We start from the raw sequence: 18,362 nt of genomic DNA, 5'->3' as shown, positions 1-18,362 counted from the left end.
CTGATTTTTCTTCCTGTCAAGTTTGTCATTCTTGTAAATCTTGAATTATTTAAGAAAATATTTATACATAAACATTTTCATGTATTTTTTTTTTTTTTTTAAATCTTACGCTGTCTTGTACATGTGCTGTCTGGGGTACTAATAACATTTCTATCACAGAGACGTCTATTTGATGTGTGTGTTTACATCTGGAAGATGTATTTTTTAGAGTGTTTGCTCATCTGCAATACGTCTATAAGACGTTTCCGGTCAGATGTCAAATAGACGTTTAGAAAATGTCTTAAAGATGTAATGATTTAGAATGTATGTTAAATTGACATCTTAAAGATGTCTATCAGATGTTTATAAACAGCAGATGCTTTCCAGATGAAGTGATCTTTAACAGACATATTGCAGACGTATGTAAAGCTCAAGTCTGTGATGAGCTCAACAATACATTGTCACACAAATGTAGTGTTCTGCAATAACATGAAACTTTTAGCGCAATATCACATTAAAATTTATATTTGTATCTCTACACTAGAACAAATGAGTCACTGCTTTAAATAAACCATTAATGAGAGAACTAGTACTGAATACTTCTGCACGGCATCGCATTTGCAAAGCTACAGCTGCGAGAATTTGCCTAATTAGTTTTATTTGTAGTAATATGTTGGCTCGATTACAAGAGATGAATGTAAATCTGCACAGCATATCATAATTTCACACTATTAAAACAGGGTGAAAACATATTTCAGTTCAGTAAGGAGTCAGGACCACTTTTGTCAAATTCATATTTTATTATAATGATAATGCATACACAGTTGGTGTTGGCAGTATGGTTGTGTTCTGGGCAAACTTCAAGCTCAGCAAGTCAAACTCCCCTTGGGGTAACAGAACAGATCCAGTAATCATGCATACATAATTACAATTCACAAAATGAGTTTTTTTAAACAAGCCAAAATACATGAGGAAGGATGATTACAATGTAACTTACTGGTATTACTGAAGACAATTGTAAGACAGATATCAGATTAGATTACAGATCTCTAGGCTAGGTGGAGTTGGGGATGAAGAGGGAGTTAGCATCCAGCTGTGCTAAAGAAGAGTGGCTGAATGAATGTGGATTTAAATGAACCGCTGTAATAAAAATGAACAGCTGATTGCCGGCTGATGCAAGCTTGACTGACGTGGACTGCTTGAACTAACATGATGCTTGATGTCACTCTGCTGAGGTTTGCCACTGACTCTGTGAGCTGTGAAAATGAAAGAATAATGGTTTAGCCATTTGGACTGTCATCATTTATGGATTAACAGAAACATCATAGGTCAAATCCCATGAAAACCATGAATTTTGATGGCTGCTATATATATATATCTATGAAGACTTCAGATGCAAAAGCCTCTAAGTTCGTATTAATATTAACATTTTTATCAGGCTCCTATGTATATGTTTCTACCTAAGTACCGGCATTTCTGAAGTCTGAGTCTGGATTTAGTGAGTTTGAAGTGAAAGTATTTGATGAGTGTATACTATATGCAGAGAGCATTCCATCAATATTATTATATAATTTTGACAGAGGTGGCTTTTAGAGGCTTTTGCATCGGAGGTAATATGGAGTATTATTTATAATAATAATATTTAATATGGAGTTGGCCCATCCTTTTCAGCCATAACAGCTTCAACTCTTCTGGGAAGGCTTTCCACAAGGTTTAGGAGTGTGTTTATGGGAATTTCTGACCATTCTTCTAGAAGCGCATTTGTGAGGTCAGGCACTGATATTAGACGAGGAGGCCTGGCTCGCAGTCTCCGCTCTAATTCATCCCAAAGTTGTTATATCGGGTTGAGGTCAGGACTCTGTGCAGGACAGTCAAGTTCCTTCACACCAAACTCACTCATCCATGTCTTTATGGACCTTGCTTCATGCACTGGTGCGCAGTCATGTTGGAACAGTGATGGTGTGCTTTACACCTCTGCATCCCATGCTTTGCATTGCACTTGGTGATGTAAGGCTTGGATGAAGCTGCTCAGCCATGGAAACCCATTCCATGAAGCTCTGCACACTGTTCTTGAGCTAATCTGAAGGCCACACGAAGTTTGGAGGTCTGTAGATATTGAAAGTTGGCGCCTCAGCATGCGCTGACCCCACTCTGTGATTATACGTGGCCTACAGTGCCACTTTGTGGCTGAGTTGCTGTTGTTCCCAATTCCTTTCACTTTGTTATAATACCACTAACAGTTGACTGTAAAATATTTAGTAGAGAGGAAATTTCACGAATGGACTTATTGCACAGGTGGCAACCTATCACGATACCACGCTTGAATTCACTGAGCTCCTGAGAGAGACCCATTTTTTCACAAATGTTTGTAGAATCAGTTTGCCTACGTGCTTGATTTTATACAACTGTGGCCATGGAAATGATTGCAACACCTGAATTCAATGATTTGGAGGGGTTTCCCAATACTTTATATATATATTCACTCACCTAAAGGATTATTAGGAACACCATACTAATACTGTGTTTGACCCACTTTCGCCTTCAGAATTGCCTTAATTCTACGTGGCATTGATTCAACAAGGTGCTGAAAGCATTCTTTAGAAATGTTGGCCCATATTGATAGGATAGCATCTTGCAGTTGATGGAGATTTGTGGAATGCACATCCAGGGCACGAAGCTCTCGTTCCACCACATCCCAAAGATGCTCTATTGGGTTGAGATCTGGTGACTGTGGGGGCCATTTTAGTACAGTGAACTCATTGTCATGTTCAAGAAACCAATTTGAAATGATTCGAGCTTTGTGACATGGTGCATTATCCTGCTGGAAGTAGCCATCAGAGGATGGGTACATGGTGGTCATAAAGGGATGGACATGGTCAGAAACAGAAACGGTGGGGTCTTCTGCTGTTGTAGCCCATCCGCCTCAAGGTTGTGCGTGTTTTGGCTTCACAAATGCTTTGCTGCATACCTCGGTTGTAACGAGTGGTTATTTCAGTCAAAGTTGCTCTTCTATCAGCTTGAATCAGTCGGCCCATTCTCCTCTGACCTCTAGCATCAACAAGGCATTTTTGCCCACAGGACTGCCGCATACTGGATGTTTTTCCCTTTTCACACCATTCTTTGTAAACCCTAGAAATGGTTGTGCGTGAAAATCCCAGTAACTGAGCAGATTGTGAAATACTCAGACCGGCTCGTCTGGCACCAACAACCATGCCACGCTCAGAATTGCTTAAATCACCTTTCTTTCCAATTCTGACATTCAGTTTGGAGTTCAGGAGATTGTCTTGACCAGGACCACACCCCTAAATGCATTGAAGCAACTGCCATGTGATTGGTTGATTAGATAATTGCATTAATGAGAAATTGAACAGGTGTTCCTAATAATCCTTTAGGTGAGTGTATATATATATATATATATAAATTCTTTGCAATCTTGCATTGAAAAATTTGATTTTTTAAAATTGTTTGGCAATTCTCTCATGATATTTGGCACAAAGGGGTAAGCCATGACACATCTTTTCTTATAAAAAAAAAAACAGATTACTTTTTTTCCTTTTACACTCAATCACGATTCTTAGGAAAACAATAGGGCCTCTGCTCCTTTGGAGTAATAAGGTGAAGGTGTCAAGTTATGCACTGTGTAACACCTGTAATGCTCATTATTCTCAGTGGTTATTCTAACTACAGTTTTCTTAACATGGCTCAGTAATCTGCTACCATATGACAGTAAAAATGACAGTAATACAATGATTCTGACAGTATAAGTATTAATAACAAATACAGCCATAAATTATTAATGTTTTTGCAGTTATATTGGTCTTTTTGTCCACATTACAGTAATAAAGATGCAGACTATATTTTTGGGCAACATGTGACCTGGACATGAGATTCACCCTGTGTGTCTCATACTTACTGTTAACTTGTCACTTCTGAGCTTCTTGGAACCCTCTTGACCGCTCTGCTTTTAGCCTCGACTCTTGTTTGATTTACACCTTAAACACACACACACACACAAAATTAATTTTATGACTAGCACAGTGCAGTTTTGCAGGTCCTGTAAGCATCTCTCACCATCATAATGAGTCACGTGTTCCTCCATGTCCTGACGTCTATCTGTCTGAGGCTCGTCTGTTTTTTTATAGTAATAATTTTGGTCTGGTGGACCAAACCGCTATAATACACACACATACACAATATTGAAACAATCACAAATGAAAGTTATTTTGTGAATATTTTTATTCATTTATGTACCTTATTAGGCCACATGAAACTAATGAAGAGGATGATGGGAAGGCCCACAGTGAACACATAGACACCCCAGAGCCACGGCCGCTTGACCGTCGCCATCAACAGCTTTTCTATCATTCCAGGCTACAAGAGGACAGTGTGAAATAGATGTGATCGAATTACTGTTAATTATTTTAAAACATATGAAAAACACATTTTTGGTTTAAATTTCCTTGATTGTAAGTGAACTAGTATCTTATATCCTAGACTTGGTGGTAACACTTTACAATAAGGTTTATTAGTTAACATTAGTTCATGTATTAACTAACATGAACTAACAATGAGCAATACATTTGTTACAGTATTTAATAAATATACAGCTGTTCATTGTTTGTTCATGTTAGTTCACAGTGCATTAACTAATGTTAACAAATACAACCTTTGATTTTAATAATGTATTAGTAAATGTTGAAATTAATATTAACTAAAGGTTAATAAATTCTGAAGAAGTATTGTTCATTCTTAGTTCATGTTCACTAAGGTAGTTAACTAATGTTAACTAATGAACCTTATTGTAAAGTGTTACCGACCTGGTCGCCATTTCTTCACATTTTGCCTTCACTAGATCATTTTAATCGGGTGTGTCAGTGGATGAAGTGTTTTGAATAGATGTGGTCTCATTAATGTGAGCTTAAAAGAGCTGCATGCTAAATGACAGATTACGACAGAACATGCGAAATGCTCTTTATCACAGATGCTAGTCAGTTTGGTGATGCAGACTGGCTGTTCCAGTTGAAGGATAATGGGTTAACTGTTGCTTACTACCTTTCTCTTGCTCCACGTGTCTTCAGTCCAACGCCTGGCCACTTCCAGACTGTCACAGAGAAAGATGTTGTCAAACATCACATCTCCAGTGAGGGTCCACAGCTCAAACCCCACAGCGGCGACGGGGCTCATGGTGAACGGCTGCTCTCTGCTGTCCTAACACAACAACCACACGAGGACAATGATGAACTGCTCACGACTAATGCAAATGAGATATTGTGGAGTGCTAGCCTACTTTATCATTAGGGTTTGTGCTGGGTTGGCTCTCTGGATTTGATAATGCAGGACGAGATGAACGCTCATGAGACGACACCACACCATCTGACCTGTCCAAAACAAACACACATAAACACGACTACAGATTGATAAAGAACCAAAGTAGGTTGTCCAGTGGTTTGTAATGGACAAACATAAGCCAAGCTAAGTCAAGTTTATTTTTGTAAGTCTTTTTACAATACAGACTCAAGTTTACATCTTTACAGTAGTCTGTACAGAACTCTCTCTCCCATATATATATATATATATATATATATATATATATATATATATATATATATATATATATATATATATATATATATATATATATATAAATATAATGATAATTAGTGTTCAAAGCATTCTTATTGAATCAAATTTACATTACCATTCAAAAATTCCAAATTCACCAAGACATTGTTTTTGAGAGAAACTGACTCTTCTGTTTACCAATGGAGCCTTTTCACATTTCACACTTGACACATTTCCACAGTGATCAACATCACAGATGTAATAGTTTTTCATATAATTTTTTTTTATAATATACATTTACAATGCTTTACTTAGTGTTACATTACCTCGGCAGAAGACCAAAAATGAATTAGCGCTGCGCGGTGTTTCTAATACAACAGCTGAGGAAGCGATGGCAAATTTCACATCATTCTCTCTCCCGAGTCCGACCGATCTGACTGACCGATCTCACGATATTTTTTCCCTCTTTTAGAAAGTTGTGGAAGCACTTTTTTTCTTTCGTTATGGAAATGTGAAAAGAGTTCATGTAGCATTTAGCATGTAGCAACATAGTCCACACTACAGTCAAAACAAATTGTAATGATGCAAATTATTATTACTGTTTGAAAAAAATATATATATATTCTGTTTTTAGCAGCTACTACTCCAGAAATACTCCAGATCCTTCTGTCCCAAGGGATAAAGGCTGAGAAGGAAATGGATTCACTAAACATTTTTAATACAATTCTTCTCATAATTTCTTATTCTCTAAATTCAGACAGAAAAAACTCTTTAGAATGGTCTATTCCCCTTAAATTTGTTCCTGTGGCAAAACTTCTTAAAAAGTTTTTAAAGGTTTTTTTTTTTTTAAGTTAAACTTTTAGATCCCCATTTAGTCAGTTTAAGATATAAATTTTTACAGCATTACACTATTACAACTACACGATTTGAATTTTTTATAATTATATATCTTCCGGGAGGGCTGGAGTCTCTCCTAGTGTCTCAGGCCACAGGCGCGGGAACACACTGGACAGACGGCCTGTCCATCAGGGCTCATGTTTTAATCTAGAAAGATAATTCTCCTATGACAAATACTAACATATCTCACACAGTTTACATCCAAAACATGATTGGAAGGTGCTTGCTGCCATTTTTTTCTTAATTTACCATTAAGATTTACCAGTGTATTTTTTTTTTAATGTGTTGTATTAGACAAGGCAACCTCATGCATAGGAGGATTCACACCATTTTATTTGTTATTATTTTATTATGTTTTATTATGCACTACTAAGGCCCTTTTTCCATCTTAGAAATGTTACTTAACTAAGACATATGCACTGTACTAGATTATCTGGTACAAAGAGCATCAGTATTTACAAAAGAAGGCAGATCCTTGGCTGGCTCCTATGTTCTAGAATAGTCTGGCTATTATTATTGGCTTTAGATTCTATAAACAATAAAATTTGATTGTGAAAGTTTTTTTAATTTAATTAAAAATGTATTAATCATGAATCAAATAAAGTCTAATAATATAATAATAATTTGTTACACTTATATAGCGCTCTTCTGGGTACTCAAAGTGCTTTACAGAGAAGGGGCGAATCTCCTCAACCACCACCAGTGTGCAGCACCACCTGGATGAAGCGACGGCAGCCATATTGCGCCAGAACAACCACCACACACCAGCTTACTAGTGGAGAGGAGACAGAGTGATGAAGCCAATCAGTATATATGGGGATGATTAGGAGGCCATGATGATGGACAGAGGCAATTAGGCAAATTTGGCCAGGATGCCGGGGTTAAACCCTGACTCTTTTTCGAAGGACATCCTGGGATTTTTAATGACCACAGAGAGTCAGGACCTCGGTTTAAAGTCTATTCTGAGGGACGGTGCTTTTTGACAGTATAGTGTCCCCATCACTACACTGGGGCGTTAGGACCCACACAGAGCACAGGGTCAGCAGTGCCCCCTACTGTCCTCACTAACACCTCTTCCAGCAGACACCTAGTTTCCCAGGAGTCAACCCTTCTCAGCTTCAGAGGGCAAGTCTACTTAAAGACTGCATTATCAGTATTAAAGGGATAGTTTACCCCCAAAAATGTTTAATTCCATTTAAATAAAATTATGTTTAATTCCAAAAAGTTCATAAGAGATCATAAAACTAATCCATATGAAATGAGCGGTTTAGTCCACATATTCTGAATAGACTCAATCACTTTATATGATGAACAGATTGAATTTAGGCTTTTATTCACATTAACACTGATCAGCGAACATCAACAGAAGCTCAACCACAAACCTCATTGGTTCTTGCTGAAGTTCAAACGTGATGCGTAACACGAGAATGAACCTCATTGGTTCTTGCTGAAGTTCAAACGTGATGCGTAACACGAGAATGAACCTCATTGGTTCTTGCTGAAGTTCAAACGTGATGCGTAACGAGAATGAAACTCATTGGTTCTTGCTGAAGTTCAAACGTGATGCGTAACACGAGAATGAACCTCATTGGTTCTTGATGAAGCTCAAACGTGATGCGTAACACGAGAATTAACCTCATTGGTTCTTGCTGAAGTTCAAACGTGATGCGTAACATGAGAATGAACCTCACTGGTTCTCACACGTCAAGTTTATATGTGATGGAGGGACAGACATCTCTCAGATTTCATTAAATCTGAATTCAAAAAGATTTCATTACTGTGTTCCTTTCTAGAAAGAAATGATATCTGCGAGGATTTTCAGTCCGGATTTAGACCATACCATAGTACTGAGACTGCTCTCGTTAGAGTCACAAATGATTTGCTCTTATCATCCGATCGTGGTTGTCTCTCGCTATTAGTGTTACTCAATCTTAGTGCTGCGTTTGACACCATTGACCACAACATTCTTTTAAATAGACTAGAAAACTATGTTGGCATTAGTGGAATTGTCAAGTCAAGTCAAGTCTTAAAGGTTTAAACCTTAAAGTCAAGGTTTAAATCATACTTATCTGACCGTTATCAGTTTGTAGCAGTAAATGAAGAGATGTCTTATCGATCACAAGTTCAGTATGGCGTACCACAAGGCTCAGTACTAAGACCGCTGCTGTTCACTCTGTACATGCTACCATTAGGAGATATCATTAGGAAACATGGCATTAGCTTTCACTGTTATGCCGACGATACTCAGCTCTATATTTCTTCAAAACCTAACGAAACTTACCAATTCACTAAATTAACAGAATGCATAGCTGATATAAAAAATTGGATGACTCGTAATTTCCTACTTCTAAATTCTGAAAAAACAGAGATTCTAATTATTGGACAAAAAACTTCCTCACGTAATAACCTAGAATACTGTCTAACACTTGATGGCTGCTCTGTTAAGTCTTCGTCGTCGGTTAGGAACCTGGGTGTGCTCTTTGATACCAATCTTTCATTTGAAAGTCACGTGTCTAGTATCTGTAAAACCACATTTTTCCATCTTAAAAATATATCTAAATTACGTCATATGCTCTCATTGACAAATGCGGAACAATTAGTTCATGCTTTCATGACATCAAGGCTAGATTATTGTAATGCTCTACTGGGTGGTTGCCCTGCACGCTTAATAAACAAACTACAGCTGGTCCAAAACGCAGCAGCTCGAGTTCTTACCAGAACCAGGAAGTATGACCATATTAGCCCGGTTCTGTCAAAACTGCACTGGCTCCCTATTAAACATCGCATCAATTTTAAAATATTGCTGATGACTTACAAAGCACTAAATGGTTTAGCTCCGCAGTACTTGAGAGAGCTCTTAACGCATTATAGTCCTTCACGTCTATTGCGATCTCAAAATTCCGGCCAGTTGATAATACCTAGAATATCAAAATCGACTGCTGGCGGTAGATCCTTTTCCTATTTAGCACCAAAACTTTGGAACAGTCTTCCTAACATTGTCCGGGAAGCAGACACACTCTGTCAGTTCAAAGCTAGACTAAAGACACATCTCTTTGACATAGCATTCACATAATACATTATAGACTTCCATAATTCAATATTAGGCTGCATAGATTAGGTCAGCTGGAACCGGGAACACTTCCCATAAATCCTGATGTACTTGTTACATCATGAGAAGAATGGCATCTACGCTAATTTTAGTGTCTTTGTTTATCCCAAGGTTTTCCCGCAGCCTGCCGGATCCAGGCCGTTTCCAGATCTGACGAAGGACCTTCGCCTGGACCCGATGTCAACGCAGTGCTGAAATGCCAACTAGTCTCTCCCTATGGAGGATCCCTTTCCCACTCTACAGATAAAGCGTCGTCGGGAAAACTCAATTTGCGTATCTACCCCGAATTGATCAAATAAAATAAAATTCTGAATCAAAACTATAAGGAAACACCAGTAATTTGTTTAGGCTTGGTTTGTAGGGAATTCCAAACCTGCACACATATATTCAAACGCACATAACTATTGAACCCGTTCTTAATGCGCATGTGAATGCCATCAGCGTTTATCACAGGTTTGCGTTTAAAGTCTGTGTAGAGAGAATGGTGTCGTCTTGGCGGCCCTAATTTCATAACAAATGATCGTTGCGACGGAAGCGAATCAATCAAAACCAACTTTAGCTGGAAAATAACTTTATTAAAGAACCGCTATAAAGCCAAAACAATCTTACGTTAAATTATACATTTATCTCTGTAAAGCTGCTTTGAGACAATCTACATTGTTAAAAGCGCTATATAAATGAAGATGACTTGACTTGACTTGACTTAAAAATATCTTAATTTGTGTTGCGAAGATGAACGAAAGTCTTATGGGTTTGGATCGACATGAGGACGAGTAATTAATGACAGAATTGACAGAAAAATTACACAATCACTTTTGGGTGAACTAACCCTAATTTCACATATGGTACATCAACATACTTGCATACATTTTACTAATGCAACTTGAAAGTCATTGTCCACTCAAAATTTGGAAGGTATTGCAGCTCTTTTACTTTAACAGTCATAAATTAAAATAAATAAATGTAATATTCCAAAAAGAACATCCATAATATGTCTTTTTCTTCTAAATGCTCTCTGAAGAAGAGCTTTGTCAGATTTCAGAGAACTGTCAGAGAGACAGTTCCCTTGTTGAGTGTTCAAAGAGAGTAAATGTTGGTTGTGTCCAACACATGTAAATTAGGGACTTCAGCTGTGAGTGAAGGTTGAAGATTACAAGCCTCCTATTCAACCACTAATTAGTTAATTCATAAACCAAAGAAGTGTTGAACCCATTTTGTTTAAACTGATCCAGGAGGACCTAATATTAAACAGGTTTCAAAACACTGGACTGCACAGCTATTACAACTCATCTATCAGATATCTCTCAGTGTATAAATAACTCATATACCTGTTGTTTATATTAATCAGCATACCTTTCATGTTCCAACTTTAGGTCAGAGGTTTGAACCCCATCCACTAAGGCCGCATGAGGTTCCTGTGTTTCGTGAGGAGTGTCCATGTCTTCCAAAAGACTGCCCTTGTTTATCAGCGTCAGGTCAATAAAGATTTCAAAAGTGTTGTCAGGATACACGTCTGAAAAGAACATTTTCACTCAAATTAAATTGCATCCAAGCATGTCATTATACAAGATTAGACACTTTCCATACATAAGATTTGCTATACAATTGAACTGTCTAGTTTATTAGAATGTAAACTTACTTCAAATCACAGCATTGATTTGAACATGAAGTCACTGAGCATGTATTTCTTTACTGACTACTCACTTAACGTGTAGAGATGTGGACGCTGGTCAATAAAATAGTCACTAAGATCCACTTCTGGTTGCCGAGCATGTTTTTCCTCATATGTCCCTGTGATGGGATTGCGACGGCTAAGGATGAAATGTATCTTGTGTGCACTGCCACACTTATCTGGACCAAACATAATCGTGTATGGGGTGGCATCACTGAACTGGCTCTAAAACGACAATGACAACACAGTGTAGAGAAAGCACTTTTCTTCTTTTTAAAATGTAAAGATTTGACTGTTTGTCTCATTTAATAAACTGTTCTTCGTGTTTTAACACACCAAGCTAAACCTGTTCCGGTGCATAACAGGATTGTGTGAAATGTAAGTATTACCAAACGAAGATCATCTGAATGAGAAAGCAACTTAATGTAGGCTCCACCACAATCAACCAGCTTTTGGAAGAAAACCTCATACCTGCAGATGTTTCCAAAAGAAGATTTAGTCAAGCGATTTTATTTGTGTTTTAAGGACACAAGCAAATTGATCAAAATATCTTACTGTAAGCAAAGCGGTTTGTCTTTAAAGTGGTACACTTTCCTCAGGTAAGCAGATATGGCGTGGTGTCTCCCAGGGGATTTGAGGACCAGGCCTCTGTTTCCCAAAAATCTTGGTTCACTTGGTTCCTCTACTACCCACTCACCTGTTTAAAGAAAGGTTTTTCATATCGCCATGTATTTGTTAAGTAGCACTGTAAAGAGCAGAATAATATACAGTACTTTATATTGATAAGCCATGATAAGCAGGTCATTATTGCACAATAAACCCCTTCCTTCAGACCCGCATCACGTCCTGATCATCCTTCAGGGTTATTTTGTTATAATGAATGGCTGACTATATACGTCACATTTTAACACTGCTACATTGTTTTCAATATTCAAATTTATATTCACAAAATGCATATACCATTATATTTGAGAAGTTTCAGTTGCTCATCTTTCACCGCTTTGGACAAAACCCAGTTTCTTCAGTGCAAACAAGGAGACAGAGAATAACATTTGATGTTAATGAGCAACCATCACTTAATAACTGGACATAACTTTGATCTAATGTAAACTAATATTTTATATTATTTATTGATATGGGTGTTTCTGCAACTACGGTCACTTTCGACTCTCCCAAATAAAAAAATAAAATAAAAATCAACCCCTTTGAATTTTTATTAAAAATGTACACACAATTGCATGCCATTAAAATCTGGAATATGTACATTTTTTATGCTTTTATACATTACAATAACAGTCATTTTATTCACGTTTCTTTTTTACTTTCTATAAAAATGTAAGACATTTAAATTGCTATTTTCAAGATTTGTGCATTTTTGTAAATACTGATATACTGTATATAAGAAAATTGTAAAATACCCTAAATATATAAAGTAAAATATGTAAAATATATATATACATAAAAAAAAAAATATATATATATATATATATATAAAAATAGAGTATCATGGAAAAGTTTATTTATTTCCATAATTCCATTCAAAATGTTAATCTTCCATAGATTATAGATTCAGGGCCCACAACTTAAATGATTTCAAGTATTTAGTTGTTTATTTGTACATAATTTGGGCTTCCAGCAAATAAAACCCACGAAAACAGGATTTCAAAAAATTTGAATATTACATGAAATCACACAGTAATTACACAGTGATACCATGGTCATTGAACCAGGTTTTGGTTCTTTTGGCAGTGTGGGCAGGTGCAAATCCTGCTGGAAAATGAAGTCAGCATCTCCATGAAGCTTGTCTGCTGAAGGAAGCATGAAGTGCTCTGAAAATGTCCTGGTAGACGGCTGCGTTGAGTGGACAGCACAGTGGACCAACACCAGCCGATGACATGGCTCCCCAAACCAACACAGACTGTGGAAACTTCACACTGGACTTCAAGCATCTTGGATTGTGTGCCTCTCCATTCTTCCTCCAGACTCTGGGACCTTGGTTTCCAAATGAGATGCAAAATTTGTTCTCATCAGAAAAGAGGACTTTGGTCCACTGTGCTTTATTAAATCCAGAGTCAACGCAGCCATCTACCAGGACATTTTCAGAGCACTTTATGCTTCCTTCATTTTCCAGCAGGATTTGCACCTGCCCACACTGCCAAAAGAACCAAAACCTGGTTCAATGACCATGGTATTACTGTGTAATTACTGTGTGATTTTCGTGGGTTTCATAAACTGGAAGCCCAAATTATGTACAAATAAACAACTAAATACTTGAAACGTTTAAGTTGTGGGCCCTGAATCTATAATCTATGGAAGTTTAACGTTTTGAATGGAATTATGGAAATAAATAAACTTTTCCATGATATTCAAATTTTTGGGAAAGGGTCTGTATATACTGTATATACAGTGCCCTCCACAATTAATGGCACCCCTGGTAAATATGATCAAAAACTGGCTGTAAAAAATAAATCTGCATCGTTTATCCTTTTGATCTTTCATTCAAAAAATTTGCAAAATTCTAACCTTTCATTGAAGTAAAATAATTGAAAGTGGGGGGAAATCACATTATGAAATAAATGTTTTTCTCCAAAACACGTTGGCCACAATTATTTGCACCCCTAGAATTTGTTACGAGTAAAATATCTCTGAAGTATATTCCCATTAATATTTACCTTTTTTAGTACACCAGGGTGACTAGGAACATGAAACTGTCCAGCTATGACTTCGTGTTTCACAGGAGTTTAAATATGAGGAAACACAAAGGCCAAATTCCCTTAATCATCCATCACAATGAGTAAAACCACAGAATATAGTTCTGATGCGCAGCAAAAGATTGTTGACCATCACAAAATAGAAAGTGGCTGTAAGACAATAGCTAAAGAATTGAAAATCCCCATTTTGACCATCAGGGCAATAATTAAGAAGTTATAATCAACTAAAGATGTTACGAATCTGCCAGGAAGAGGACGTGTGTCTATACTGTCTTAATGCACGGCGAGGATGAAAGTTTGAGTGGCCAAAGACTCTTCAAGGATCACAGATGGAGAATTGCAGAGATTAGTTGAGTCTTGGGGTCAGAAAGCCAAAAAAAAAACACATGTTGTTTGGGAGGGTTTCAAGAAAAATCCTCCTCGCTCCTCCAGAAACAAACTCCAGCAAATTTAATTGTCAGACATAACTGGAACTTCAAACGGCACTGGGATCTGTGGTCAGATGAGACTAAAAAAATAGCTTTTTGGCAGCAAACACACTAGATGGGTTTGGTGAACACAAGGATAAAAAGTACCCCATGTGTACAATTTAAAATACCGTTGGATCTTTAATGTTGTGGGCATATTTTTCTGCTGGAGTTCCTGGACTTCTTGTTCAGATACATGGCATCGTGGATTCTATCAAATATCAACAGATAAAAAATCAAAACCTGATGCCTTCTTCTAGAAATCTTATAATGGGCCGTGGTTGGATCTTCCATCAGGACAACGATCCAAAACAAACATCAAAATCAACACAAAAATTTGTGCCGGAGCACAAAATGAAGCTTTTGCCATGACCGTCACAGTCCCCTGACCTGATGAGTGGGCTGAACTGAAGAGAAGAAGCACAAACATGGATCTGGGAATCTGAAGGATCTGGAGAGATTCTGTATGGAGGAATGGTCTCTGATCTCTTGTCAGGTGTTCTCCAAACTCATCAGGCATTATAGGAGAAGACTCAGAGCTGGTATCTTGTCAAAAGGAGATTGCAAAAAGTATTTAATAAAAGGGTGCCAATAATTGTGGCCAACGTGTTTTGGAGAAAAAAATGTATTTCATAATGTGATTTCCCCCCACATTCAATTCTTTTACTTAAATGAAAGGTTAGAATTTAGCAAATTTTTTGAATGAAAGATCAAAAGGATAAACGATGCAGATTTATTTTTTACAGCCAGTTTTGATCATATTTACCAGGGGTGCCATTAATTGTGGAGGGCACTGTATATATAGGCCTATATACATTTAAAATGAGGGGATTTTACGATTTTCTTTATGCCAATCAATATCTTGCAATATCTTGACAGTGAATGGCTTGTAATTTTAATGTCTAAATCAAATGTTCTGAAGAGGTAAAATAATTTTTCGCTAATAAAAATCTGAATAATAATTAAAATAAAAACATTGTTGTGGTAATGACATTTTGTTACAATATATGTATTGAACATTAATATATATATGGTGAGGACACACAATAAATACTTCAGAAGAAAAGGTGATCTTTATCTTATTTTTCTGGATCTTGTGAGTGACTTAATGTGGGTGGCCCAATCTGGCTCATGTGCTAATTTCTGTTTCCATAGATTTGTTTGGTTTTGAACAAATGCTTTATTAACCCTTTCATGCATGAATTATGATAACCTCAGTCAGGATTTTTTTCCTATGTGTTTTTATTGCTCTTAGGGCATGAAAAACAAGAATTGATTTTTATTTTATTTTTTTACAAATTTTTCAAAGAGATCTTCAGATGTCCACTTGAGTGGACAGCATGCGGTTGGTTTAAACTGAAGATATACTGTATTAAATATAAGACAATAATCAAACAGATAAAGTATGTGAATTTAACAAACTAATCAATGCAATTATATCAAATAATGTGAAAACTATAAAATATATACAAAAAATATAAATGCAAAATATTGCAATGGCTTCATACAACTTCATACAAGTTGCACTTCGCGTATCTATGATATCAGAACATGAGGACGTGATTCCATCAGAATTTTCTAAAGCCTGTCAAGGTACAACTGTGGAAACCACTCAGATGCTCCCTCCAGTGCACCAGAGTATGGAGATTTACCTTTATTAGCTGATAATTCTGATTATGTTCAAGATGGACATGCACATTTCTATCATAGCCCTCCTCTGAGAAAACCTAGCGATACGTTTTTTCAATCTCATCTGAAATGATCAGTGTTGGGGGTAACGCATTACAAGTAACATGCATAACGCATTCAGATTACTTTTTTGATGTTACAAGTAAAGTAATGTGTTACAAGTAACATGCATTACCTAATCAGATTACTTTTTGATCTAACAAGTAATTAACTACAAGTAATATGCATTACCTAATCAGATTACTTTTTGATGTAATGAGTAAAGAAACGCATTACAAGTAACATGCATTACGTAATCAGATTACTTTTTGATGTAATGAGTAAAGAAACGCATTACAAGTAACATGCATTACGTAATCAGATTACTTTTTGATATTATGAGTAAAAAAATCCATTACAATACCGCACATTTAACACATACATAATCAGATTACTTTTTGATGTTATTAGTAAAAAAACGCATTACAAGTAACATGCATTATGTAATCAGATTACTTTTTGATGTTATGAGTAAAGAAACGCATTAAAAGTAACATGCATTACGTAATCAGATTACTTTTTGATGTTATTAGTAAAAAAACGCATTACAATAACATGCATTATAAAATCAGATTACTTTTTGATCTAACAAGTAATGCATTACAAGTGTCATACATAATGTAATCACATGACTTTTTTCGATGTCAATGAAAATTACATTCTAATAATACAAATACATTTATTTACAGTAGAAAAAGTCTTTAAGTTTTAAATTTCAAAAACAATATTCACATTATAATTATGAATTGTAGCTGAAATATAGCCATTGCCATTTTACCAAAATTTTACTGTGATATGACTCATTAGATATTGCTTTATGCTGCAATATTTTTTTTTACCTACAAGAGTCTCCTAGGATAGAAGGAATGGGTGGATATTCTGGAGCAACTTGGCATGTCTGACTGACCCTTGGCCATCTTGGTTTGGAGGGGAAAAAAATCGAAACACAAAGGCTTGCCACTTGGTTGCAATTTATAGGATGATGCACCAGGGTCCAATGAAGAGATTGATGTGCAACTTTGCCATAAAAACCCGTGCAAATTCAAGAAAATGCTTTTTTAATAGCTGTCCACTGTAGTGACCACTATGAGTGAAAGGGTTAAAAGTGTTTTTCAGAGTTACGGTGTGGGGCAAAAAAAAAAAAAAAAAAAAAAAAAAAAAAAGTAATATTAATATGAAACTAATTAATTTGAAATAATGTCAAATTGTAAAAAAAAATTGCTAATTTTACATACCTGAGGATTGAGACCACAGTTGAGACATGAACAAAAATGGTGTTTTAACCTATGAATACTTCCTCATTTTCATTAAATCATAACTATAATTCTTTCTATGTCAATGTATGATATTTTGTTTGTGTTTATTAAACATCATATGACAAATTTGAACATAAATCTAAAATCTGCCGGGACTTTGTGCGATATTTGCAGAAACACCCACATACTGTATTGTATGTTGTCAGTGAGTTTCCGAAACCAACCTGTCCAGCGCGTTTGCGTCAAACTGCTCGGCGAAATAAACCTCTTCTGGCGTCGCGACGGGTGTGTTTGCGTTCTGAACAGCACAGTTCGTTTCAACAGGGTTAAAAGCAAAAGCAGCTGTGATAGGACTCTTTACACATTAATATGTTTTATGTGCACTGGTCACACACAATGCAATAACCATTATATTTACCTGTGATCCACTGATGTGAGCGAAACACAAACAGAGGCCAAAGAGCAAAGGCTGACAGCGCATCATATCTGTATCTGTGAGCAGGAACAGTCGTCTGAGATTATGCTTGATGAAAATCCTTATTTCTGTCCCTCAACTCTACTTTTAACGATTTAGTTTAAGACATGCTTTACATGAGCCTATATTAAACCTTGACTTGGTAACGTGCGTAATCATCTTCCTGTATTTATGGGTTAATAAACGTGGACTTTGATCTCTGTCCTTCTGAGCCCTTGCGCTTTACATATAAGATGGCAAAGGAGTTAAAATAAGGAATCATTGACGAAGGACCGTCGATCTATGCACTTCACAATGCTTATACCACACACACTCACACACACACTAAACAAATCCAGTAATTCAACAGTCTGGTGTCACTGGTATCAGTACCACACCTCAAGACATTTTTTTTTCCAGTTGTTTCAATCATTAAGTCAAAAGAAAAGAGGCAGAATATGAAGATCTCTCTCTGAGATCCATCTTTTTCACGTCATGTGGGGAAGATGCTGGAAAAGTATGTATTG

At 36.5% G+C, this 18,362-nt stretch overlaps 1 protein-coding gene across 2 annotated transcripts; it reads right to left on the bottom strand.

The window, feature by feature from the left end:
* Positions 1-765: 765 nt before the first annotated feature.
* On the bottom strand, positions 766-18,062 carry LOC307171000 (calmegin). Of its 2 annotated transcripts, none has more exons than XM_079892340.1 (13): positions 17,800-18,062; positions 17,606-17,679; positions 12,180-12,238; positions 11,775-11,916; positions 11,609-11,690; positions 11,252-11,444; positions 10,901-11,060; positions 5,267-5,357; positions 5,032-5,187; positions 4,231-4,350; positions 4,051-4,150; positions 3,893-3,971; positions 766-1,235 (listed from the first exon to the last, which is right to left on the bottom strand). In XM_079892340.1, exons 1-12 carry the CDS (start codon positions 17,863-17,865, stop codon positions 3,895-3,897), a joined length of 1,320 nt encoding a protein of 439 aa, XP_079748466.1. In that variant the 5' UTR covers positions 17,866-18,062; the 3' UTR covers positions 766-1,235; positions 3,893-3,894. The 2 variants fall into 2 exon arrangements, with proteins under 2 accessions (XP_079748466.1, XP_079748465.1); XM_079892339.1 differs by having other exon boundaries at positions 1,156-1,235; positions 5,029-5,187; positions 17,800-17,871.
* Between the last annotated feature and the right edge of the window lie 300 nt (positions 18,063-18,362).

The sequence above is a fragment of the Squalius cephalus genome, assembly GCF_949319135.1.
Source record: "Squalius cephalus genome assembly, chromosome: 14".
Taxonomy (NCBI): Eukaryota; Metazoa; Chordata; class Actinopteri; order Cypriniformes; family Leuciscidae; genus Squalius; species Squalius cephalus.
Note: the sequence above shows the minus strand (reverse complement) of the source record. Positions and strands in the feature narration are given on the sequence as shown.